This window comes from Anarhichas minor, unplaced genomic scaffold, assembly GCF_050575085.1.
Source record: "Anarhichas minor isolate MPS153535 unplaced genomic scaffold, ASM5057508v1 ptg000033l, whole genome shotgun sequence".
Taxonomy (NCBI): Eukaryota; Metazoa; Chordata; class Actinopteri; order Perciformes; family Anarhichadidae; genus Anarhichas; species Anarhichas minor.
The window spans coordinates 10,111,994-10,137,488 of NW_027466479.1; the positions used below are offsets into that span (position 1 = coordinate 10,111,994).

At 41.5% G+C, this 25,495-nt stretch overlaps 1 protein-coding gene across 4 annotated transcripts in view; it reads left to right on the forward strand.

Moving 5' to 3' along the window:
- The first annotated feature begins 569 nt into the window (after positions 1-569).
- Positions 570-25,495, forward strand: part of kmt2ba (lysine (K)-specific methyltransferase 2Ba) — a 29,333-nt gene continuing 4,407 nt past the window's right edge. The window contains exons 1-31 of one of the 4 annotated variants that reach the window (XM_076105947.1): positions 570-931; positions 3,597-5,058; positions 5,517-5,683; positions 6,105-6,188; positions 6,686-6,842; positions 8,840-9,116; positions 9,808-9,869; positions 10,033-10,266; positions 10,815-10,924; positions 13,370-14,206; positions 14,455-14,568; positions 14,704-14,850; positions 15,243-15,335; positions 15,434-15,551; positions 16,077-16,190; positions 16,521-16,711; positions 16,937-17,038; positions 17,275-17,385; positions 17,566-17,642; positions 17,863-18,044; positions 18,508-18,593; positions 18,965-19,099; positions 19,261-19,419; positions 19,601-19,718; positions 19,819-19,897; positions 20,058-20,212; positions 20,428-20,589; positions 20,713-23,074; positions 23,557-23,679; positions 24,953-25,071; positions 25,258-25,383. In XM_076105947.1, coding sequence (XP_075962062.1) covers positions 629-931; positions 3,597-5,058; positions 5,517-5,683; positions 6,105-6,188; positions 6,686-6,842; positions 8,840-9,116; positions 9,808-9,869; positions 10,033-10,266; positions 10,815-10,924; positions 13,370-14,206; positions 14,455-14,568; positions 14,704-14,850; positions 15,243-15,335; positions 15,434-15,551; positions 16,077-16,190; positions 16,521-16,711; positions 16,937-17,038; positions 17,275-17,385; positions 17,566-17,642; positions 17,863-18,044; positions 18,508-18,593; positions 18,965-19,099; positions 19,261-19,419; positions 19,601-19,718; positions 19,819-19,897; positions 20,058-20,212; positions 20,428-20,589; positions 20,713-23,074; positions 23,557-23,679; positions 24,953-25,071; positions 25,258-25,383 — 8,566 coding nt within the window. In that variant the 5' untranslated portion in view covers positions 570-628. The remainder of the gene's footprint in view (positions 932-3,596; positions 5,059-5,516; positions 5,684-6,104; positions 6,189-6,685; positions 6,843-8,839; positions 9,117-9,807; positions 9,870-10,032; positions 10,267-10,814; positions 10,925-13,369; positions 14,207-14,454; positions 14,569-14,703; positions 14,851-15,242; positions 15,336-15,433; positions 15,552-16,076; positions 16,191-16,520; positions 16,712-16,936; positions 17,039-17,274; positions 17,386-17,565; positions 17,643-17,862; positions 18,045-18,507; positions 18,594-18,964; positions 19,100-19,260; positions 19,420-19,600; positions 19,719-19,818; positions 19,898-20,057; positions 20,213-20,427; positions 20,590-20,712; positions 23,075-23,556; positions 23,680-24,952; positions 25,072-25,257; positions 25,384-25,495) is intronic. The other 3 variants (XM_076105948.1, XM_076105949.1, XM_076105950.1) reach the window with 3 other exon arrangements.

Sequence of the window (25,495 nt, forward strand, 5' to 3'; positions counted from 1 at the left end):
TCATGCAAAACATTTTAAGATTATTTTAAGATTTGCATACAAAACATACATCTTGTTATATTATTTAACATTAGCTGCTTCTTTGCTTTTGCATGCAGGACGAGTAATGTAGTAGATTTACACTCCTTTACTAGTGACCTCGATACATATTACACCACTGGTACTATAATAATTCCGCAATTCATACACAGGAGTCAACGTTTAACAATATCTGATAAAAAAAAAAACTGGTCTTTACAAGCGAAGTCTCCCAGTTTGCCGAACAGGCGTCGTCCAGAGACCTAAATAACGAATCCTGATCCTGCTATGGCGAAGGAATGACCCGCCCTACTATGCCTCTGATTGGCTAGTACTCGTTGGTTGGATTGGTTAGATTTAGGCATGATGGGTGAGATTGGTTATGGTGATAGTAACAATATCGGTGTAAGCCAATCAGATGCAGAGTAGGGCTTGCCAGAGGCAGTGTAGTGCGGGTATACCGCGTCAATAGGGGGAGAAGTTCGTTTTCCCATGATGCACTTGTGATTCCTTTCTATCTCGCGCCTTTGCATCGGCGCAGTCCATCTTGCCTCACATATCGCTGCTGTCACACTCTGCCAGCTCGCCGTCCGTGTTGTTGTAGTAAATAATGGCGGCATCGGGAGGCGGATTATCATCTCCCGCTACCGCTGCGGGCTTGAGCATTCAAGCGCCGGCCCGGGCTCGCTTCCCGGGTCGGCCGTGCACGGCTCGCAGCAGGTTGCGGTCGGAGAAACGTACCAAACGCGGAAGATTGGGCTCGGACGACGGGGAACTACCTGCCGAAGGGCCGAGGCCCGTAAACATCGGCCTGGCGTTGAGCGAGGACCCGTCCCTGCTGCGTCTGCTCGGGGTGGCGGAGAAGCACAGGAGGCAGAGAGATGCGGGCTTCGACTCCAGTAACAGTGAGGAGGTGAACGAGCTAACTGTACTATGTCAGCTAGATGGGTAACAATACGTCTAATGGGACACATATGTCCGTTTTTTTCTTTCAAAAGAACGACATTTAAATGAATTTGTATGTTACTTTCTGAAAGTATTGAAGCTAACGTAGAGCTAGTTAGCGGTAACTTAGCTAGTGAACACTAACCCCAAATAAGCATTGTAGCCAGCCGCCTGCCTGGCTAACGTTATCCTTCAGATTGGTTAATCGGTGAATATTTATTTGCGTTTACTATTAAGTTATTAATTGTTGATTTTCTGTTTTGAAGTTGCAAACAGAGATCGGCGTCGGTCCAGCAGAGTTTCTTTGCATGAAAAAACATTAGCCGGGAAGTTTGGCGGTATGATAACAATCGTGAATGCGTTTTGTTGTGGAAACCATTAGATGTCTTTGTTTATTCATCCCCTGACACGTTTTGTTGAGTTGAACTTCCCACACTGCGCTGACATACACTCGTTGGTAATCTTGTGTTGAAAACGTCGCTGCTGCTATCGTGGGGATCACTTTCTCCATGTTGGAGCGGTCAGCTGATTGCTCGGTGTTTTGAACGTGTGATGCGAGGGAGAGGCAAACAGAAACGTTACCTTCACGTTATAATAGAAAAGTCAAATTTGGATCATACACTGAAAGATGTTGCTCAGTGCCTTTCTAAAACCTAATTTTACATAGTGTATGTTAAACAAACATGATACATCCATCATGCAGTATTATTGAGATTTGTGTACAGGTGAAGTAAACGAGGAATGAAAGCTTTCCCAACTTTTTACTTTTATAAGGTCAGTTTATTTTAAAGAGAGAGCAGGGTTCTCCCCTGATGGCCAGCATGCTCTAACAGGAGCACATTTGTGTTGCTTGCATAGGCTTTGTCACAGATGATGAGTTATTGCAAAGTGCCATTCCACCTGCTGAAATCAAGTCTTCCATGGATGAAAGACAATTGTGTCTGCAGTCGTCTAGCCAAGATACACTGAATGTGTGTGTGTGTGTGTCTTGTACTGATGAACTGTCTGTTTTTATTGGTGTTGGGATTGCTGCTCTTGTGGGAATTTAGTATTGTTCTTCAGTTTGTTTCGGGGTGTCTTTTTTGGCTTGCTTCTTAGTTTTTCGTTAAAAGGTTTTGGTTTACTACAACTGATCTTTTTTTCTCTGCATCTGCTCTAAAATGCAGACACAAACTTAAAATGGTATTGTGTTGGGCCACTTTATTTATTCTTTCCCATTTATTGTGAGAGGTTTGCTAGACCAAAGGTTATAGATGCTCTGAGCACAGCCTTGCTTCCCAACTGGCAAGAGCTGGAGTAATTCATAATGAGACCTAACTACTGTATTTTATGCAAACTGATAATAGAGGACTTGAATCTACCACACTGTGTTCTTATTTTCAGCGTTTCTTCATAGAAGCCCGTGTGTTAGATTCACTTCCAAGGTGGTCTTATTGTAGCTCCATCCAGATAATGATGATGATATATTGCCAAATCTAATCCAATCTTATTACTTAATCTCCAGAGCAGGGGCTTTAGTCTCTGACATCAGTTGGACTTCACTGACGCAATCCCTTTAGAGTGGACTGTAACAGAGTCACATGGCTCAACGCTTGTGGGTGCTGATCAACTGGAGTACCACGCGTCACATAGTGCCACACTCGAGTGCTCTGCAGTTATTTTGGAAAGATATAAAGGGGGATTCATCTCTGACAAATCGATGTAGTTGTTTTGCGCATGAAGATGGATGTGAGTAATTGGAAGTCAAGTTGCTGTATGCTTTTGATTTGCTGTAGCGTACAATCTTTGCATCTGAGCGGATGCTGGAGGCTGACTGCTCCATAGGATCTATTTAAACTTTTGTAGCAATTGCGTTTGAATGTATTTCTAGTACTCTGCGTTTAGGGGAGAATTGGGCTAATATGCACTGTTTTTTTATTCCACTATAGCTTGAGTGCTACTCTTGATTTATGTCAGTGAAAATATTGTTGCATATCTCACTAACAGTGAGACACGTGCCGAGGTGCACAGTGAGATAATTCAGCACTGTTGTGATGCAACTCTGGAGTAAGGGTTTAGAGCCGTGCTGATGCTGAACTGTATTGTCAGAAGGGCTAATGCCTGATAAACAAGATATGACTCAGAAGTGGGTGAGAAAGTACGAAAGCATCATTCCATCAGAAATCAATTATTGTCTGACCCCACCCCTTTCGATTTTAACTTTTTTTCCTACATGTTAACCGATATAAGACGGTGTTAGAACGTGGTATAATTAACCAGAATGACCAACCATTCAGGATTCAGGGGCTCTCAAATTCTGCTCGTATTGGACGACCACCCCACCTAAAAGAGATGGATATCTTCTTAAAAAGTAAACACAACACTATGGTTCTGTAATTATCGCAAAGCTAACAAACAAGGTTATAAGTAATTTCAGTACTTTTGGCCCCAATAAATACGTAAAGATGCATATTAGGTGATGCATATTAGGTGATATATTTTTTTGTCCTTAAATATTTATTTGCGAAAAACACAAACTCTAGATTTAATTTATTTTTTTTAAATATGTGATAGGGTAGACCGTCCAGTCTTCATTTAAAAATTCTCAAATGTATTTTTGCCAATCAAAGGATATATTTTGTGTTTTTTTTCAGGAGGAAGTTTTCACTGGATTTGGGACCTCAACAGTTGGTCCTCAGAAAGCTCCTCAGGCTTCGTTACTCAGCCAAGCAAAGCCTCCCCAAGCCTCAGGCTGTTCTCTGTCAGCAAAGCCTCTCATTGGAAATATTACACCCAAGACCACAAAACCATCTCTTATTGGGAAAATTGTACCACGGGTCTCTAAAGAAGGCCAGGGTGTCCAAGAGAGCCCAGAAAAAGACAAAGAAATACCCACGGTGGTAATTAAACTGCATGGCAAGCAGGTAGCTCTCACTGCAAAAGCCAAACATTCAGGCGAGCAGGCCTCAGGGAGACGGAGCAGTACAAGATCAGCTGACTTTCTCAGGAAAGCAGGAAAATTAGCACACTCAGGCGGTAGGCAAAACCAAACAGCCGCTACCTCAGCTGGTGACACCAAGAGAGCCTCTAAGGTCAGAGAACGAGGCGAGGTGTCAGAGGACTCAGACACAGACCAACCCCAGCTACAGAGATCTTTGAGAAGCATGAGGGGATTTCGAATTAGGCACACCAGACGCACATCGCAAGCAGTCGCTCTATCAATTACGTCCTTTCACAAAAGGCAGAGGAAGAGAATAGCTAAGGGTATGGGTGCTTCTCCAGAGGCTGGAGTTGAGGCCGGTGCCCAGAGTGGAGAGGAGGCAGCGATGCCCCTTGAGTGCAAAGCCACAGATTCCTCTGAAAGAAGAAAACGCAGAAGACGCAGGTCTGTGTTTGGTCACAAGCGAAAGCAATTAAAAAACGCTCCAGATTTAAGGCGTCCAAAAATGGGTCCCAATCGCATTAAGCGTGTTTTTTACACTTATGTGACAGAGCCCATTCCGATGACACCGACCCTGGATGAGAGCGAGCAGCAGCAGCAAAAGCAGAATATCACTTCATCTGAGGGTGAACTGAGCTCGTTTCCTAAACAAGTCGAGAAGAACTCATCCACTCCTGTAATGAGCGCACGGTCATCGCGCGTTATTAAAACTCCAAAGAGGTTCTTGGACGAGGGAATTATTTCCTTTCCAAAGGGGCCTCTGTCAACATGGCTGAAAAGTCAACAGAGAGAGGACGGAAAACCAAGTCCATCACGTCATGAGTCAAGCTATGGTAGCGACTTGCTGCAGTCGGACAGTGAATTAATATCTGTGGCTGAGAGCCCATCTGCAGTGACAAAGTTCTCATCAAAGCCCAAGCCAGGAACGAGCCACCTAGAGATCTACAAGAACCTCAAAAAACTAACCTTGAAACTGGCAGAGAAGAAGAAAGGCCACTCCAACACAGAGGGGGATCATACACATGGCGACGGTTTGACCTCTCATGTCAGGAAGAGACGGCGGTCAAAGATCACGATGGAGGAGATGAACTCTCCTGGTGTTGTGAGGAAACTAGCCGTGTCGGTGAACGCTGATGTGAAAGCACATTTGCCGTTGGGAGATACAGGCAGCAATAGTAAGAATCCTTTCTTCTTTTTGTGTTATTGTTTATGAAGATCTTGTTTTTACAGATGCTCTAAAATGTGCTTCCTGGAATTGAAAATTAACAAAATTTCTCTTAGATTAGTGAGATGTTTTTAATATCAATGGGACTACACAGTTGAATTCATGTTCAATTGAGAAAAAATAGTCAGCAGAGACTTATGCCTGTGGTTGATTTTTTTTATTTATCCAATTTTTAAGATGTAGCTTTATTAGACAGGTCAAATTAGAAGAAAGACCTACTAGAGAATGCAAATCTCTAGGCTAAAGAACTCAATTAAAATGTTGAATGTCTTGGAAATTGCAAAGAGATAATCAAACAAATTGAAGTGGTTATTTCTCTGTTTAGTGTATAGGTGTGTTTTCAATAGATGGCTTAGCGTTTGTTTGCACATCACATTATTCACACATTATACCCACTGTGTAATACAGATGAAGCAGGAGGCGTGGCTGCAGACTGCCATGAGGCATTAGAAGTCAGCGGGCCCAGCCATCGAATTGGTCTCAGTGGAGCAAATAAGACGATGCTCCACCTGCTGAAGAAAGCCAAAGTCCAGCTCATCAAGATTGATCAGCAGAAGCAGCTCAAGTTGTCACAGGTAAGAATCCAATCTGTCCACAAGTATAAAAGAAGATTTTTTTTTTTTGAAAAGAAAGATGATTAAATAATTGTTCCTCAGGCAGGTACATACGACTACACATAGATAGTCACTATAAACTATATGGTGGAAATTATATAGATTGGCCCCATTTTCACAAATACCGGATCCAGCTATTTGAGTCAATACCGGCCCCTATCAGCATCAGTGAATGCCTGCTGGTAATGACTCACTACATCCACAGAGCAAATGAAAGGAGGATTGTACACGTAACATTTGTTTAGCCATCTTATTTTAGTCTGAACTTTACAAGTCAGATTGAAAGTAACATAGATTTTTATTACAGAAGGTGCAGTAACATAATGATGTTGTAGCATCTTTTACATAAAATCTTGTTTTTCTTCCTTGTCTGGTCCGGTAGTTGGGCTCCAGAGAATCACGAGTGCCAGTGAGCGGAAGGAGGAGGCGGAGAGTTGGTGTAACTCCCAAAGATATCAGTCCTCAGGTAATACTTTCAACTTAAAAAAAAGTGCATTTTTATGTTTTCTTTTCTGTGTTTGAAGCAGCATCAGTCCTCTGAAGTTGTAGTCACCCGTGGTTTGGATCCCGATCATTTATTACGTGCTGAGGAGGTTCCCCTCTAACACTCTGCCTGTTTTGTTTGTTTGTGTGCAGATGGTCATGAAAAAACAAATAAAATAAAAATACTCAATACTTTTCATTTGACAGGTAATAAGTTCACACATGAGTTTACAAAAATAGGCTTTACTATGTGGTTATTTCATATAGACTTTTATTTATTGATTTAAGATATGAAATAACCTATATTGTGAAGTGGATTTTGGCCATATCGCCCAGCCCTAGTATCATACTGTTTGTGTAATGTTAGACTAGATCTTTAGAGGGCGCTTGTATATCTCACAAGTGATGTTACCATCATTTGTTTAAAGCCAGATATTTCTGCATTTCACAGTTAGTTTTTATGTTTTGTTTGTTGTGCAGGAGCAGCTGCTTGGGGGTCCGAGGATCAAACATGTGTGTCGGGCAGCAGCAGTGGCGTTGGGGCAGCCCCGTGCCATGGTGCCAGATGATATCCCCAGACTCAGCGCCCTGCCACTACACGAGAGAGAGGGCATCACTTTTTCTCCCGCAGCAGAAGGTATAGTGCAGCCACGCGTGTTTCTTTTAAGCAGAATGCAGAAATTAACTTCTCTGTAGCTGTACAAGAGGAAGATCAGCACAGCAGTGCATTTTGCATTGCACTGTGTATATATACATTTTAATGGAGCTTTAATAAACAAGGGAGTTTTACACCAGTGCAATCATGGTTTATGATGACATGAAGAAAATATATTTAAGTTGTTAACTGATATGCTGAAGGGGTTTATTCAGGATCAAACTCATTTTCCCTTGTTAGGATCTTGTTGAAATGTCCAGATCCTGACACAGAACACAAAGGAGAGACCTCGAGCTCTCAATTTAGTAATAGCACGCCTTGAAAAGTCTTTAAGCACTGAATTCAGTTTTCTCATGAAACAAAGGATTTAGGAAGTACTAAAGTTTTTGTTGCCTGCTGTAGGCAGTGATGTTTGTTATAAAAATGTTTTCGTATCTAATTGCGGGCTGTTGCACACTTCTAATCTAAAGGTAGGAATGATAGGACAGTGGATTGTGCATGCAGAAAGCGGTTCAATCCTTGTCATTCAGCACCATCTGACCTGTAGCAAACACTGTCACAGGTCATCAACTCATTATGGTCAAGTGCTGTTTTTAATGAAATGTTTTAAACATAATTAATCAGTTTTTTATTGGTTAATTGGTTTTACGACGCATATTCAGATCTGCATTGATTCTAATAATTATATCATTATAATTGATTGTTATATACTACTGTGAGATGTGTAAAAACAAAATGGGACGTAGTTATATATATTTTAAGGCCATATTGTCCCTACTGGTTCTCCATCATACTTTTATTAAGTTGCATTCTATGTGGTATTAAAAATATCTTAAAATCTCTTCAATTTAAATGCAAGTTTCTGAATCCTTCAAAGACAAATTCAGAAGCTTACAGCGTATTGCAAAGTGTGCAGCATCAATTGTTGCTATGGTGCAGTTGGAGTTTGTGGGACCCTGAAGTAGTCAGGATTACCACATCATTCAGATTGATACTGTATATGGCCATTCTCTCAGGTAGGTTATCCGTTTTTCAATCCAATTGCTCCTGAATGCTTCATTAGTATTTCTGCCAGTTTTTCTTTGGCAAAGCTGCTCTGCTAATGTATTGTTATCAAATCATTCACCATCTAAAATATTTCAAACTGGCATAGTTAAGCTTATGCATTAATAAAAAACATAAACCAAAAAAAGATTATTTTGTAAAAGAGCACAATTTTGAATAGCTTTTGGCAAACGTAACCTGCTGAGCGCAAAACATAAAAACTGCTTTATTAGCTCAATGTAGTTGTAACCAAGATATTTGCCAGCAAAAATATCTTTTGTCACACACAGATTAGCCACCGCTGTTGGAAAGCTTTACCCAACACTGGTCGAGTGAGCATCACTCAGTATGAGGTGAGGAAGTGCCGTTTGACAAGTAGTCTCACTGCCCTGAATTATGTCTCCAAATGAACACATCTAGTGCTTTTGGGAAACACGGATCCTTACACAATGTTATTCCACCTACATTATTCATTTAAAATTATGACAGTAATGTATTTCTGTGCCAGCTGGCATTAAAATACTACAACTTGGTGGTTGACCGGTTGTCAAAGAAATTTAGTTTCAAATCTATTTCTAGTAGTCTTCAACTCTAAAACGTCAGGTAGTGGGATTTACACCAGGCAACAATGGATTTGTCAGAGACTCCTGATTTGTTCGTCCACTCCCTTAACTTTGTTCTAGAGTGACTTTTTCTTATTTCTTAACACTTCAGGCAGCCAGTAGTTACTTGTAGCTGTAGAAACCAGACAAAAGACCAGTAAATGAGTTTATTTGCACCTTCAATCACAGCAGTTAGACCTGTAATGTATCCTGCAGACTGAATAGTAAGTTTTTGGCATCCACAGATGTCTCCCCCACATCACATGTACTTTAATTGTGATTGAAATGTATATTGTGGCTCTTTTACTCATCCTCTCTGTCTCTCGCTTGCAGATGTGGCAGATGATGATGAAGATGACGTCTCCGATCAGGGCAGGACTCAGTGGGTTGTCTCTCAGGAACAAATCCAGCGAAGGAGGAAGAGGGGGAGGGGGAAGGGCCTCAGGTTCAGAAAGAGGAAGACCCTGAGTACATATGCACCCGGGGGAATCCGTGCCCGGCGCTGTGGAGGCTGCAAAGGCTGTTTGATAGAGAACGACTGTGCAAAGTGTACCAACTGCCGTGATAAGCCCAAATTCGGGGGCCCCAACACCAAGCGTCAGTGTTGCATGTAAGTTAAACTAATCACAAATTCTGTTTGAGTTTACGGAGCATACTGGTGAATAGGCATATTTTGCTGTGCAAAATGTCTGTGTTGTGTGGGCATTACTCACACGCCACTAGTGAGCTTTTGATGAAACTTAAGCAAATGTTTTAAAGGCAGTGGCACAGAAGACAAGAGCTGACAGCATGAACACATCAACTATTCAAATATGAAGATCTCAAGTTGCACTTACTTTGTTATTTAAAATAAACTTTGGGCGAGCAGACGTCTGGTCAAGTGAAGAAATGCTTCAATGCTGAACAATGTAACCTGTCACTCATGTTTACATTGCGAATACCTTAACTTTAAACAATGGCCACACAAACCAGTAAAGGGTGAATATTGTTCTCTGATGTTATAAAGAAAGAAGGTAAGCATTTGGGAAAAACTATCAATCATTTTGGACTGACAAAGCTTAGAGTGCTTGTTGAGTTCTAAAATGTTTCATAAGTGGTCCTTAAAATACCGTTCCCCTTCTAGGTTAAGCATTTCTGTACATAAAACACGAAAATACCTTTTATTTCTCTCTAGTAAAACACATTAAACAATCCAATTTATGAAGGCAAGTCGATTCTTATAGTTAAGCACATTCATCGATGTCTTTTTTACTTTAAATAAACATTATAGTGACATTTGACTGTTTCTTGTCCCCCCCCAGATATAGGAAGTGTGACCGGATTGAGAAGGCGAGGGCTGGTCGCGTCATCAAACCATTGAAGCGTATGTCTCTAATTATTAGAGGATGCTCTCGTTTTTTCGAGTGATTTGTGTCTCTTTAAAACTCATGTGCTGTAATTAATTCTCTAAAACAAATTTAAAAACATACTGTATCTAAATATCTAGTCTGTTTACAAAATGTTATTGTGGGGCTCCCCTTTCTCAGTCCAGGCGAGGCGTTTTGCGGGCTCGCTGTCAGGCAGCGAAGATGCGAACTGGTGGTTTGAAGGCGCAGACGGGGGATCGCCCTCGATGCTGCCTGGAGTCAGGAAACAGTCCCTGCGTAACATCACACCGCGCTCCTACAGCAGCCTGCTCAAGTCTGAATCTGAGGAAGAAGAAGAAGATAAGGCACATAAATCGCCAGTCAAGCCAACTGTTGCTGCAGCTAGCAAACAAGGTAACTAAAGCTTTGTTTTTGTGCCGCAAACCTCTCGGTGTGTCTTTTCTTGTCACTGTATTGGTTTTGCAGATAGTGGCTTGAAGATCTATGACATTCAGAGATTTGTTGCAGCTATCGTATCACAAATGATCATAACTTTTATATTTCAGACGTGGAACAGGTAACAGTTATAAAGATCAGGCAACAGTAGCACCATTTTCTCTTTAGATAATATAATGAAAGATTTCGGGGCTACAAGACTGTCATGATTGTGTTATATAAGTATTGCATTACGTACACTGCAGGATGTGGAGTGTTAAAAGGTAACCAACGTACAATTTCCAAAAAACTACACATAGATACCATTGGTAAGGTTCACAAAGGAAATGTGACGTATTGAAAACTTGATGAACTTAAACATTTGAACAGGTGAAGCCCCCTCAAACTCTCCCACTCAAGGCCCTTAAACTCTCGCAATAGCACTTCTCTAAAAAAACATTTTGAGAAGTTGCATCCACACAATAGAATCCGAATTTTGTCTCAGATCTATTTTTCTCCTATTGGAGATCTCGCTCCTCAAGATGGCGGATCGCTGCCAGACGACCCTCCAGCTGAGGCGGTGAAGCCTCGCCGGCCGTTCTCCAGGGGAGCAGGGAGCAGACCCAGAGCTTACAAGGTAAAAACATCCAGCAGATTTCCCTCCTCTCTTCCAGTGTTTCACCTGATCAAACCTGGGTCAAATTGTACTTTTATAAAATGTTTTTTGCGTCTTTTGAAGTTCCAGAAAGGTGACGTTTTAAAAATGAGATGATAAAAAAAAATCATTGTTGAAATGGTATATTTCTCCAATTAAATTTGTCAGTTTAAATTAAGTGATTAACTTAAATCATGATTTTGACAACCCAAATATCCCCAAGTAACACTTTGCCCAGGTCTGTGTCTCACTCTGTGTTTTTCACATTTTAATTTGATCATCTTTGTTGGAATGAGTGAGTCAAATCATTCAAATTCACCCTTGCTAAACTTCTGTTTCTGACTTTTTGATTTTTCCTTCATATTAAACACCTTGCATGTGCTTGACCTCCTGTTTCTATGAATTACAGATGTGTTCATGATAAAACGCAGTGCTGGTCTATCCAGACCTAGGACTTGAAATGTAATTTACATCTAAACTGGAAGGTAGAACTACTCATGTCATGTTTAAAGGACTAGTGTCTGGCATTTAGTGCCAGTTAGTGGTCGCAGATTGCAGCCAATCCTTTAGATAAGCATTTTTACTTAAATATTTAGCCCACATGAGATTTATATTTTCCTCTGTGGTCATACATCTACAGCACAGCATTATGCACACACATGGTTTACAAAAGGGTTTATGCCCGGGACTTTGCATCACGAGAACAAAATCCGAGAACATGTTTAATTCCACTTTGACAAACCTAATGATTTGAAAACTTAACTAACAATGATAGTACAAGCCTTTTGGTAACGGGTATATTTTTGATTAGGTCTCACACAGTATAAGTGATCAGTAAAATCTACTATTGCTTTCTAACACCACTAATGTCAATGTTGAACGGCTGTTAGCTAAGATGAAACCTAAATCTTGGCTGTGCTCCTTGACTCTTTGCTTCTGCTTGTTCTAGTTGGCCTGTAATCACTTGCCTATCCAATCAAGCATACTCGCCAATTACAAACTGTTTACTTATCCACTGTCAAAGCTCTGTCTTTTTATTTTATTTTATTTTTTTTACCTTTTTATATCTGCATTACTTGAATCCTTGACGTTCTTAATAAGAAATTCCCCTATATTTATGCACCGACATTGCTTCCAAGTGTTGAATTTATCTCCATCTGTGTTTGTTGCTTGTGAATTGGTGATGATTTCTGGTTTTGTCAAGTTATCATGACATGTACCCATGCATACACAAAAACAACCTGTGCGTACATCTTAAATTTTGAAACGTCATGGCGACTGTCTGCTGCTCCTCATTGACTATTGACTCATTGGTTTGTGTTGCCACAAGCCGATAACTCCATCTTGCTCCTCCTTCACACATCAGCAACAAGGAAGCCACCATATTTTGAAGAAGAGAATAAAAAGGAAGCAAATACACAAAATCAACATGTGGTCTATATAAGTGGCATTGTAACCAAAGCGACAAGTGGCTTTTCCTGGTTTCACCTAATTTATGGGCTTTTGTTTGCAGCAGATTTGTCCCTGGTTGACTTTTTTTTTTAAATTTTATTTATTTATTGGTTTATTTGATAAGGGACAGTGCACATTAATAAAAACATTGCTGTAAATGCGCCAGAGTTAGCCAAGAGGCTATGGTTCATCTGTAGTCCCACATGGTTGTGGACAGTATGTTGGTGGGTGCAAAAGAAGAAAAGAATTGCAGGTTATTGGTGGAGACCCACTCTTCAGGAAATGCTCGTTTACGATACAAATGCATATATCTAATTGGAGTAAATGCATGAATGTAATCACGCCTGAGCCTTATATATTAGTATTCTACCATATTCTTTTTCTAGCAGTCTTGCATGTAATGCGGCATCAAACTACACATTCCACAGGAAAAATACACAAACCTTCTAAAATGAACAAACTGAGAGAACGTTTCTATACTTTATCAACCTCAAACCTGCAGTTCCAGGTGTAGTGATAGGGAAGTGTAAATCTATCATTTTTGAAAATGTCTTTCACATCAAGGCGGTTGATTTCTCTCATGTTATCTGCCTATTTTCATTGTTCAGCTTATACATCAGAGATGTCAGCCTTTTTGAATGACACTTAACATGACAAATTATTTGTGAGTGTTTATAGTATATAGACAGTCGTTTATATACTAAATGTTAGCAAAATGATGTGCTAGTTGTTTAGTTTTGTGTTTTATCTAGCGGTCTTTAAACACCTTACTTAATGTGTGTCTCTGCTGTAGCTTAAGGCATCTTCTTTACCTTTTCTTACCTCTTATTCCTGGCTAACATTCTCAAAGCCATAGCTAGCTCTCCTTTTCTGTCACTTTGGCTGCTGCCGGTCGCCGTCTCTGCATGTCACTAGTATTCGTGTCACTTTGCTACCTGTCGTGCTGGTTGGCTTAGGCAGTCCCCTCCTCCACAGGAACAGGAGAACACGGAGGAGACGGAGCCCAGAGAAACTTTACCAGAAACCAGCCCACCCAGAAGCCCAATGCCGAAGCTGCAGCAGCAGCTCCAAATACACTTACACCGTCTGCCTGATTTTATCGTGCAGTCTGCTCTGTTTTTGCCAAAAGAGAGTCCCCAAAGTCCGGATCAATGTGCTTCTCAGTCGCATCAAATACTGTCCCAGCTTTTAACGCAGCCTGCCATTTCACATTCATCCCATTCCACACCCCAGTGTCCTCCAGAACTGTCCCAGCCTGTAACGCCTCCCGATTCTCCACTTTCACCGCATACTATAACAGACTCTATACATAAATCTCTGCTGTTACGTTTGCACCGTTTGCCCCAAGCCTTGGTGCAGTCAGCCTTGCATTTGCACAAATGTATATCGTCACCATCTCAACTGCATCCCCAGTCCATACTGCACTCAGCTCTGACAGAGGCTTCGGCAAAGTTGTGTTTTCAGGAACATCCGGAGTCTGAGGTGCAGGACCCAGATGTTTTGACTGAGACGCGTAGAGCTAACAAAGATAAAACTGTACAAGTGCACCCTCAGACAGTCGATCCACACACAGAGTTACAGGAGGGCGCGCAAGAGGAGCAGAAGGACAGACGGGGCGATCGGCCTGAAGACGAGGACGGTTCTATAAAAGAGACGGTGCTGAAAAACGGTCTCTCCACTGACAAACACTATGTCCTTCGTTCCCAGAATCCTGCAGAGTGTGCGTCAGTGAACACCCTGACTGGGTTAACTAATGGGTTTCCCCAAAAGGGCCTGTTGCAGAACAAGTTCAAGATTCGCGTAGATTTCAAGGTGAGGTTTTTCTCTTGTGTTGGGTGGCATTTATATATTTTTAAATAAACTGCATTCATCCTAGTGTTAGAAATAATGACTTGAGCAAACTGCATGTTTATTATTGTGACAGTTGAGGACCAGCAATATAACTAGTAGTTGTTACGGGATCATTATGAAGCTGCTAATTTTTTAGATGGTTGAGACAAGTTACTGAGCTCATGCATCATCCAAATCTTACTTTCCTTTTCTTTCCTTGTGTTTACCAGGAGGACTGTGTTGTCCAGAACGTATGGCTAATGGGCGGCCTCAGCGTACTCACATCTGTCCCTACGACACCACAACCTGTCTGTCTGCTGTGCGCCAGTAAAGGACGCCATGAGGTAATTCTTTACCAGAGCTCGAATAGTGTTTCTGTTGCTAATATTATATAAATATCTCCACGCCCATGTTTGGTTAAGTTTGTGTTGTGGTGCTCTGCAGGGCCAATAATAACTTTTTTTTCACACTTCCATCAGATGATATTCTGCCAGATCTGCTGTGAGCCTTTCCACAGTTTCTGCCTCTCACCAGATGAACGCCCCCAGAAGGAGAACAAGGAGAACTGGTACTGCAGACGCTGCAAATTCTGTCACGTGTGTGGCCGCCGAAGCAAGAGCACAAAGGTATGCAACCCAGCGTCACTTATAGTATGATGTAAAACTAAAGAATTCTCCTAAATGTGTTAAAGGATATGTTCTCAAGTCTATCTTAATGCAATAGTCGTGTTCCCATGTATACTTTGAAACTGGGATCACTTGCTGACTTGAAAAGTTGTGAACCTATCTTTTTAAATTAGGTTACATTCACAAACGCGCTTGTAATGTACATAATAGAAAATATTTAATGTAATTGCAAAGGATCAAAACTGGCAATTCATTTGTTACATTTTGCGATATAGAATTTCTTGTTTGTAGCATGTTTGCAAATTTGAGAGAGCGATCGCATTCTGATGAGGTGCTAGTCAAATATTTACACCATTAATTAACTCATAACTGATGTACTTTTTCCTCTCTAGCCAGTGTTACAGTGTCGGAGATGCCAAACCTCATACCACCCTTCCTGCTTGGGACCAACTTACCCTAAGCCTATGAACTGCAACATGCCCTGGGTATTTGCTTTAATAGCCATACATGTTTTTGTTTTGCCACATCCTAATGATATCGAGTGATAAATCCTAGAAAAAAAATGTTTTGTGACATTGTGCAGGTGTGCATGACATGCATTCGGTGTAAAAGCTGCGGCGTAACTCCTGGAAAGACTTGGGACTTGACCTGGAACCACGAGCAGGATCTTTGTCCTGACTGCACTTCTCTCCACAAAAAAGGTAAGACTTCAGTGTTTTTTAGAGGCCGTTTAGTCTTCTTTTTGAATACCCAGTAAATACATTGTTCAGAATCCTCCCTGACTACGGTATAAAGGTATAAAATGATACAATTTCCTGAAAAATATTGTATCGACTAATAATAAATTAATCAATCTCAATCATCAGTTATGAATCTCTTTGCTGTGTTTGGGATGTTTCTGGGCATCGTCAAAGAGCCTTTGGGCCCCATGTGTGGGTATATACCCCAGCCAATAAGCAGGGTGTGCAGCTCGTTCTCATTCCCAGGTCAAATACTGCTGCTTTGTCACGCCCCTCGGCGTCTGATACCAAGGCACAAGCAACCATTTAGCGAGCCAACTTTGAATATGTGTGTTTACAAACGACAACCAACAATGCTGCAAAGTACCCTTTAACCAAACAAGTCCAATGTTGTTTGGATGGATGACCTGGATTTGTATGCATAGTTAAAATGTCCGGCACTAGAAATGGATGATGTGACTGATATAAGATCTGTATCTACATCAGGTAATTTCTGCACAGTCTGCCACAAATGCTACGACGACAACAACCAACACACACAGATGATTCAGTGTTCGAAGTGCAGCCACTGGATTCATTACACATGTGAAGGACTTTCAGGTGAGTAACACTCTGTTTAGTCATGAATGAAATTCCAAAGTGATCCAGAGTTTTCATTCCACCCAAACACTAATAAATCCCTGGATTAACACCATCTTAAGTTTCTGTATATGGAAGAATAAGATGATTTCTAATAAGAGAATGAATCAAATGTTGCCCGATGAAACATCCGTTGTTACATGTAAAAGAATACAATGGCACATGATTAAATTTCAGCTACATCTTGATTACTTAAAGAGGGGCATATAGTATTATGTAGACCGTAATAATACTTCAGATCTAATCTTAATCAACAATATGGTGATTTAAACTGTCTGTCTGTCATTACAGATGAGCTGTATGGGTTGCTGTCAAGCCAACCAGTGGACGTGTGTTTCACCTGCTCACCCTGCAGCGAGCACCAAACTGAACACAGCAGCTTGAAGAAGGAGCTGCAGAGCAGGCTGATAGCCGGGCTGAAGGAGTTACTCACTGACCTCCTCTCTGACGACACCACACAGCACCTCCTTACGTGTAAAGTGGTAAGAGCTTACCCATGGGACTTTGACAAATACTGTCCAAAGATCCTTATATTTGAGAGTAATAAACAAAAAAGAAGCATACTGTTTAAAAGCTTTCACCTTCTCTTCAAGTCATCCTAATGTGTTTCTTTTCAAATTGTGAGTTTTCTGTATTGTTGTTTTTGGTCATCTCTACCAGATACCAGGATTAGTCATCTTATTTAAACCGTTATTTTTCTGTTTCAGTGTCGGGAACCAAACGACACACAATTTGTCAGTGAACAGCAACCAGTGTGTGATCTACAGGCAATGGAGAAGAAGTTTAAAGGGGGTGGTTACACCTCAATAGTGAGTATATTCGTCCTGATAATCCACTAAGAACAGCTCTTCCTGTTTTTATTCCTGTGTATGTACCAACGCAGACAGTAATAGATACAATACAACAAATGTTGCCACACTCAGCTGAAAGAAATCAATACAAATGGTAATGAAATCAGTTATGTCATTCTTTTTCTGAAACCCACTCTTGCGAGATGCTTGTGATTGAATCCCTGACCTCCTTTTTTTCCTTCTTGCTTCCTCAGAAAGCTTTCCATGCTGATGTCGCCTCTGTGATGAGGAAGTGGTTGAAGGAGGAGGAGCTTCTCCCTGAGGACCAGAGACCGACCAGTCAGGCCAGGGCACGCTATGTCAAAGTAAGCTTCCCTTCCAAATCTTCCACGGTTTAAGTGTTTTCATGGTTATCTTTGTCTTATTTGACCAGCTGGAATGTGGAGCTGAGTCATTAAACAAATATTAAAAATGTTGTCCATATAGACATCATTATTCACCATGATTTTACCTTTGATCTTACTTAAATTTTCTTTTTCTTGCAGCGGATTGAGCAGGTGTTCAGTTGGTTTCCTGCAAGCTTTCTGAAAAAGGGGAACACATTCTCCCATGAATTCCCAAGGTAATTACCATGTGCAGTAAACCAAACATTATTCCCCTCAATATCTACACATTAATTATTCCCTCATGTATATTTTAGCTTTTCATTATAGAAGCTTTAGGCATGTGTTTAGTCAAATAAAAAATGAAAGGCCGTAAAAGTGTCACTCATGGCGCAGTTGTCTCAAATGTCCTTTCTGCCCCTGTCTGCTGTCTTACGGTCCTTATCCTTCACTCTGTAGTGGCATGCTCCCTGAGGCGGTCCTCCCACCATCTAAGGAGCACAGCTATGCACAGTGGCTGGAAAGGACATACCAGCCCAAAGACACTCGGGGCCAACAGGCGGGGAAAACTGACTCGGTGCTGTCCTCAGTCACTACACAGCAGTCTGATGTACCGCACGGCCACCCTCTGCATTCACGTGGTATGGAAACTATTGTAGCCTGTTCTGTATCATTTCTGCTGACAGATGTGATCTTTGTCAGAACCTTTGGACACCCAACTGCTGTTCATTGTTAGTAGGGAAGGATCATATCTTTACAGGTTTTTGCAAATGCAAAAATGATGTGCTATTTAGTAAATGCAGTCCAAGATTATGATACGTTTAACATGAATAAATTATTTATTTTAGGGATGATGAGGGTTCTCCTAACAGTGGTGTTATATTAGAAAAAGTGAACATGTCAATCTAAAGATATTATTGTTCTCTTCACATTTTTGCGTTTGTAAGATTACTGATATTCTAAGTTATCAAATCAAACAGATTACAGGTATCTGTTATTGTAGGTCTCGAATGCCGCATGGGTACGTCTCTTATTTAACGCATTTTGGCGTTCTCAGGATTAAAATGTATGCATTTGTTGATTTGGTCCTCTTTCTTTCTTCAGGTGTGAAGAGTGATGTGAAAACAACCAAGACTGAAGATATGAGGCAGTGTGCCCTGTGTCAACAAAATGGAGACTATGCTCCAAAGGTGAGTTTGACTGTTTTTACTACAAGGGCTGCAACTAATGCATCCATGAATCTGCAGATTGTTTTCTTGATTAATCAATTGGTCTATAACACATTAGAAAGAAGTAGAAAAGAAAAGAAAACAAACGCAACAACTACAGTCCAAGGTGACTTCAAAACCCAAAGATATTCAACCAATGTTTCAAGCTCCATTTGTGAATTCTCATAAAAAGTCAACTACTTGAACACAAACAGGATGCATCATGTTTTCAGGGACTGTACATTACAACTGTTCTGAGTAGACATGTTTCTAAATGTTCTGCATGTCATCTTACACTATTAAAAAGTGGCTACTCTACTGCTTATTAAGTGAATGTGTTTTCCTCCTGATAGGATGCAGGACGGCTGTTGTACTTGGGACAGAATGAGTGGGCCCACATTAACTGCTGCCTGTGGTCTGCAGAGGTGTATGAAGAGAATAGTGCTCTTTTGCAAGTGCACAGCGCTGTCTCAAGAGGGCGCCACCTGGTAAGATATTACCAGGAAATAAAATATAAGGTTTTGTTTGTAGCTAGATGTTTATTTGTCAAGTGTTGAAGGATTGACACAAGTTCCGTAACTCTGTGAACTACCTGTGTGGACGGTATTGTGTATAGTAAGTAACATTATTTGTGTCCTTCATTCTGCAGCGTTGTGATCGTTGTGGGCAGTCGGGGGCCACTGTGGGCTGCTGTCTTTCCACCTGCCAGAGTAATTTCCACTTCATGTGCGCTCGTGCCCAGAACTGTGTGTTTCAGCTGGACAGGAAGGTGTACTGCTTCAATCACAGGGATCTTGTCAGTGCGAAGGTATAAACGCTATATCCCCCTAAAACGTATCTTTTATTTGTATTATAGTTGCATATTAACATTTTTACCAGAAGGGAAAGCATTACTCCATCCGTTTACCCACGCACACCTCACACCTGCTGATTTTCTCTACATTGTATTGATTTATGTTTTACCAAACTCTACTACCTTATCATACTAGATGGTGTCTGGGAGAGGGTTTGAAGTGCCTCGACGGGTATATGTGGACTTTGATGGGATCAATCTTAGAAGAAAGTTCCTCACAGGCCTTGACCCAGATTCCATAAACATGACCATAGGTAAGAATATCGTGGCTCCATACAGGGATGCAATGTTACTACTAATCAGACTGCCTTTAATCTGCTGTAACGTGTTATCTTTCCTTTCTCATTTTTCCAGGTTCTCTGCAGATTCAAAAACTTGGTGTGTTGTCTGAGCTGTCTTCAAATGGGAGGATGCTGTATCCTGTTGGTTATCAGTAAGTGCTCATTGTTATTATACAACTGGTAGCCTTATCTCTTAGTATGTTTGTTTAGAAAAACCCAAATACTTTTTGGAACTTTTGTGCTGAATGTAGCATAATTATTACTCCTTTTGTTAATTTACATGAACGCATTCTTCCTCCATTCCTTTTCCAGATGTTCTCGGTTGTACTGGAGCACTGTGGACCCCCGCAGACGTTGCAAGTACACCTGTAAGGTGACAGAAGTGAGCACACCTCTCCCTGGTGAGGAACAAGATCCGAGATGGGACAAAGAAGAGAATCACACCATAGTCCACAGCCCCAACAGAGGTCAGCAGGAACTTTCACATTTTTTTTATTTTTTTTTATTAAAAGCCTGGCTTACTGCTGGCACTCACAGAAAATGTTTTGGTAAAAGTACTTTAAAAAAGCTTCCTAGTCCTTAAAATAATTAAGCTAAATCATTCATTAAAACTGATCCAACTGTTCTTTTGGTTTCCATGAAATGTTACTTTTTCAACGTGACACCTTTGCTTCTTTGCCAGATATGGATTCCCCAGATCGTTTAAGTTCTTCATCCAGCCCTATAAAGTCCGCTACTCCATCACCCAACTCTAAACAGCACAACACACCTGGTTCCAAAAGTCCTGGTTACACACAGACCAGGAGACCAGCAGGAGGATCATCCCGACCTCTTCCATCTCCAGGTAAATAGTTTAAATAGTTGTTTTCCCTTTGTTTTGAATGTGTCACATCTTACTGTGTTTTTGAAGTAGACCCTATAAATTAGCATTGTTTCCTCTTCTTTACAATGTTATTTGATGATTCAGGGTCAGCTCTTCCCAAATCACATCACGTCCTGACATTGAGGGACCTGGAGGACACCCGTCGGCCGCGCAGGCTCTCATCAAGAAGCCGCTGCAGTTCCTCGCCAACAGACAGCGACCCATCTGCACCGATGACCCTCCGCTCTGGTGGCACCATCCACTCCAGGTGTGCCCTGTTCAGCTCCCCTCCGAGGTCATCAAACCTGGGTGCAGCCTCGCCTCCTCTGTCACGACAAAACTCAGCATCACCGGTCTGGAGCTCCCCGCCTCGATCCAACTCCAGCATTTCTGCAGGGTTGTCACCTCGAAGAGGAGCAATCACTCACTCCCCCAGAGGGAGGCAGAACTTCAAAATCACCACTCCAGTTTCTGCAGAGGTTCCCCAAGACTTCCTCGCATCATCTGAGACAGAAGATGCAGCAGTGGCCACAACCAATGGGATCTCACTAGCCCCTGATAACCTGGAAGAGGAGGTAGCTCACCTGATGGCCCAGGAGCTGCCTTACACTGTGTTTGATACTGACACAGAGGTAGCAGTGGCTTCCATGCTGGATGCTAAGCTTGAGTTTGACGAGGCTCTGCTCACGGAGAACGTGACACTTCACTGCGGAGCACAAGGCGGGAGAGGAGAGGTTGAAGGCGTAGTGCCAGATGTGGGAATGCAGGTAGATAATCGTGAAAATTCCGAAGATGAAGACTCGAGCCATTACTTAAAATTTTCGCGCACAGTAGTGTGCGACGCAGCTAGCAGCTCAGAAACCTCAGGACAGCTCCCTTCAACGCAGTCGATCTCACAGTTAGATGGAGCGGACGGCGGGTCAGAAAGTGATGAAAGCGAGGTGCTGGACGATGAAGCTCAGGACACAAAAGGAGAACATGGAGAGAATACGATTCACAGCAACCATAATACACCTACTAAACAGCTAACGGTCTCTCTAAAGAGGTTGGAGCCCATCTACACCGTGTCAAAGTCAGCTGAGCCAGAGGTTCAGGAAAGTTACCCACCATCTGATGTTCTTGAAGCAGGTTACGGAAACGATGATATGTCATTTCAGGAGGAAGTGGTCCTGATGAGCTCTGAAACACCAACACCTCAAAATGAGGTGTTTTTAGATTCTGCTACAGGCCATTTCATTTCTACTGGAGATGGCACTGTGGTGGGCCCAAATGTCATCGAAGTTGGCGCTAAAGAGGACAGTAGCTCATCGACCGACTCCGTTGAAGGATTTAAAGATGATTTGAATGACCCTGACTACTTTCCAGAGCGTATTCAGAGTCCAGAGCGTAAAACCAAAAAATCTCCCACAACTCAGTTGAAAGGCATCATTGTGAAGACAAAACGTCCGGTATCAAATCTCAAGCGTTTGTCGCCAAAACCGTGTCTTCCACAGCAGCGCAAACTCAAATTGATGTTGCCCCTTCGACCTTCACAGACTGTAAAAATTGCATCGGCTTCCCCTGCTGCCGCCACACTTTGTCCAGTTCCACGCACAGTTACCTCCCCCATTGTGATCAATGGTTTAAACGTACCTATCCAGCCTGGTGCCTCACAGGGAAGAACCATCGCCATTCGCTTGGACAACTCCAGGACAGGAAGTCTGCAGCAAGTTGCGATTCAGAATCAAGCTGCAGCCACTAGCTCGCTGCCGCCCCCGGCTCCTGCCCCTCAGGTCCTTCTAGTCAACAGACAAGGTCAGATTCTTATCAAAGACCCTAGGTCAAACACTTATCAGTCCCTCAGTACAAACTCTCCTGCCTACAACAAAATAAGCCAGATTGCCAAGATTCTCCACAGTGGTAATGCGCTGCAGCGCTCAGTCCCTCGTGTTATAATAAAGCCTCGTTCCAGCCTCTCCGCCACAAACGTCCCCTCTGCCGGTAACAACACGACGACATCCGAGAGAAAAGTAGTTTTTAGAGTCGTGCCTGTGAAAAGCATTGGAACTCTAGCTCCCACAACTCCTGTCAGTGTGCAGAGTGTTCCTGAAGTAGCTTTCTCCAACATTCAAGAAAGCACAGCCCAGGCTATTATTGACAGAGCCATGGCTACCCACCGCGACGAGCCAAAGACAAAACCCATCATCCTCAGTAAAATGATGCAACCAAAGGCCAAACTTCACAGGCCGTCCCAGTTTCAGGTTGCAGAGGTATCAAATCAGTTGCCAGCTGCACCCTTGGCGTCCCCTAGTGGTTTCCTCAATAAACCAAACACACAAACCAACACACAACCAACACCTGCTTCATCACGCCACCAGGTGAGAGTGAAGAAAGTGTCATCGGTGTCTGAGCGGCCCTCCAAGAAGAAATCCAAGATGGACTTCTTGAGAGATCCATCAAGTGAGCTGGATGAAGTTAATGAAGCCAGGTATTCAAAGATTTGATTCTTCTCTAGTTGTTTGTACTGCAATGTACAAGAAAAAATATGATTATTAAAAAAAAAAAAAATACCAAATGTTGTCCAAAAAGTAACTTTGTGCTGCAATGCACGTTTAGGTTACAACCTAGGATAAACTATTATTGAGGCTGCAGCAATTGGCTATTTCCATTATTGATAAAAGTACAGATAATTGTGTGATAAACTGTGTTGTTAAATGTTCTGCATGATATTTTTTATGTTGTCTGCATTATTTTAAACCTTAAAAAACATCACCTGTCCATTTTCATGCTGTCATCTTTAAGATTCTTGGTATGTTCACTTAGCAAGTCTGTCTGTTGTCATATATTGTTGTAAGCACGTACACTTTGACAACCCTAATGAAGAGAATAGCAACAGCACTCTTGTTTTTGTGAAAGTCTCAGGAATCGGTGTACTACGTCATCTAAATGTTTCTTGTTTTCTTCCAACAGACCGAGTGGTGTGAGGATGAAAGCTCCATCAATGAAGGATGTCCTCGATATGGATCAGGAGAAAATGTTGCCTGAGCAGTTGAGAATTACTGCTCCACCACTACCACCTACTACACCCCCCAGGTTAGTTCAACTCAGAGGTTCCCTCATTAAGAGCCTTCTTACTTTTCTGTAAAGTAAAGAGACAAATCATTTGCATCAGGTAACATGAATTTAAAGATGAATGTTTACCCACTTCCATGTTTGAGGGGCAGAATTTTAAACAATTTGAATTTCAAAAGGTGGAAATTCTGGATTAATAGTGATTTAAGGACATTTTAAAGCAACATTGTGTTTAAAATAGTGCTGGGTAACGATTAAAATATTTAATCGCGATTAATCGCATGGATTTTTTGCGATTAATCGCATTGTTATGGCAAAGTTCAATAATGAATTCAAAAGTAGTGTATTGCGCACTTTTATTTTAAAAGTACTGCTATATGAACAAAAGGGCAATAACATTTGGTTTGCAAACACTTTAAACAAATCAGGTGCTTTTTAGCAGCAGTATTTCCTTTACACAGTAGCGATCATATTTGTTGCACTATATCTGTGCTCATTGTGCTGACTGTATGTGAAACATTCCACTGCTGTGCAACAGGAATAACATGTTTCATCTAAATGTGTGTCTTGTGTCTTCATGACAGTCAGAGCATGTGAATGCAGCTCTATTGTTCATCAATATAATGCTGTAACTCCGAGGTGATGGTGGTGACCCAGAGATCAAAGAATAAAGACACTTTATGAAGAATTTAGGTGTATTTTCCCTTTAACTCACGAGATGCAGGTAGCATGTTTTATACTTAATGTGAATATAATTCATACTTTGTTGGCATCTTATTCTGAAAACCAGATGTTTGTCTGAAGAAACCGGATGTTGTCTCACGTTAATCTTTCTGCTAACTTTCAAAGTCCTTCGCTCGCTCCCGATCTGCGCCGTTTGAATGCGTTTACCGTGAATTTCAGCATATAGGTGCACTAAAGTGTAAGTGTCTGCTAAGTTCACCACGGAGATCTGAGTGTCCGCTGACTTTACCGCAGCGATGTCCAGTAGTCTCCATTCCTCCACCGCTGCCAGTGAGCAACGGACTTTCAAAATAAAATAAATTGAAAAATGCGTTAACGCGCTATAAAATAATTGTCGGCGTTAATTAATGAATGTGTTAACGCGATAATAACGCCTTAACTTGCCCAGCACTAGTTTAAAGAAATGTAAGTAGTATTGCCTGATGAACAAAATGCATAAGTTCTCTGCACATGCCCATACATTATTGAATTGTGTTAATTATTTCTTCCTCAAATGTGGTATAGTACTCACATTTATGTTTGTACTTAATTGTTTGCTCTTTCTGCTCAGGCCTCCTCTGGTTGAGAGTCCTCCCTCACGGGCACAAATCAACAGTCAGAGTCAGGGTAAAACACACACGTGGGTCAGTGCTCGCCATGGAGAACTCTCTGAATGGGGCCCTTATTCAGGTTTGCAACTAATTTAATGTGTAATTTTTCTTAACAGCTACTCTTCCCGATAATTTAAGCAATTTAATATAATTTTATGTGGAAACAATCTTGAAATATTGTCTTAACACTAGCTTTTCAGTAAATGTTGTGTGTGACATTTTTTTACATTATTTGTTTACAATTACGGCTCATTTAATTCTACAGGTTTTAGCTCAGAAGAAGATGCATCTGCACCCAAACACAGAAAGAGGACATACATGAACCAGCCCCACTTGCGTTTTGAAATCACCAGTGATGATGGCTTCAGTGTTAAAGCTAACAGCATAGAGGGTAAGAGCTGCTTGGTTACTGTCCTGTGCTCTGACTATGTAAACAATGCTGATGAATAGTCTTCCAGGCATGATGTGTTTGAGCTACATAATGCTTGAGAAGAGCAACTAAA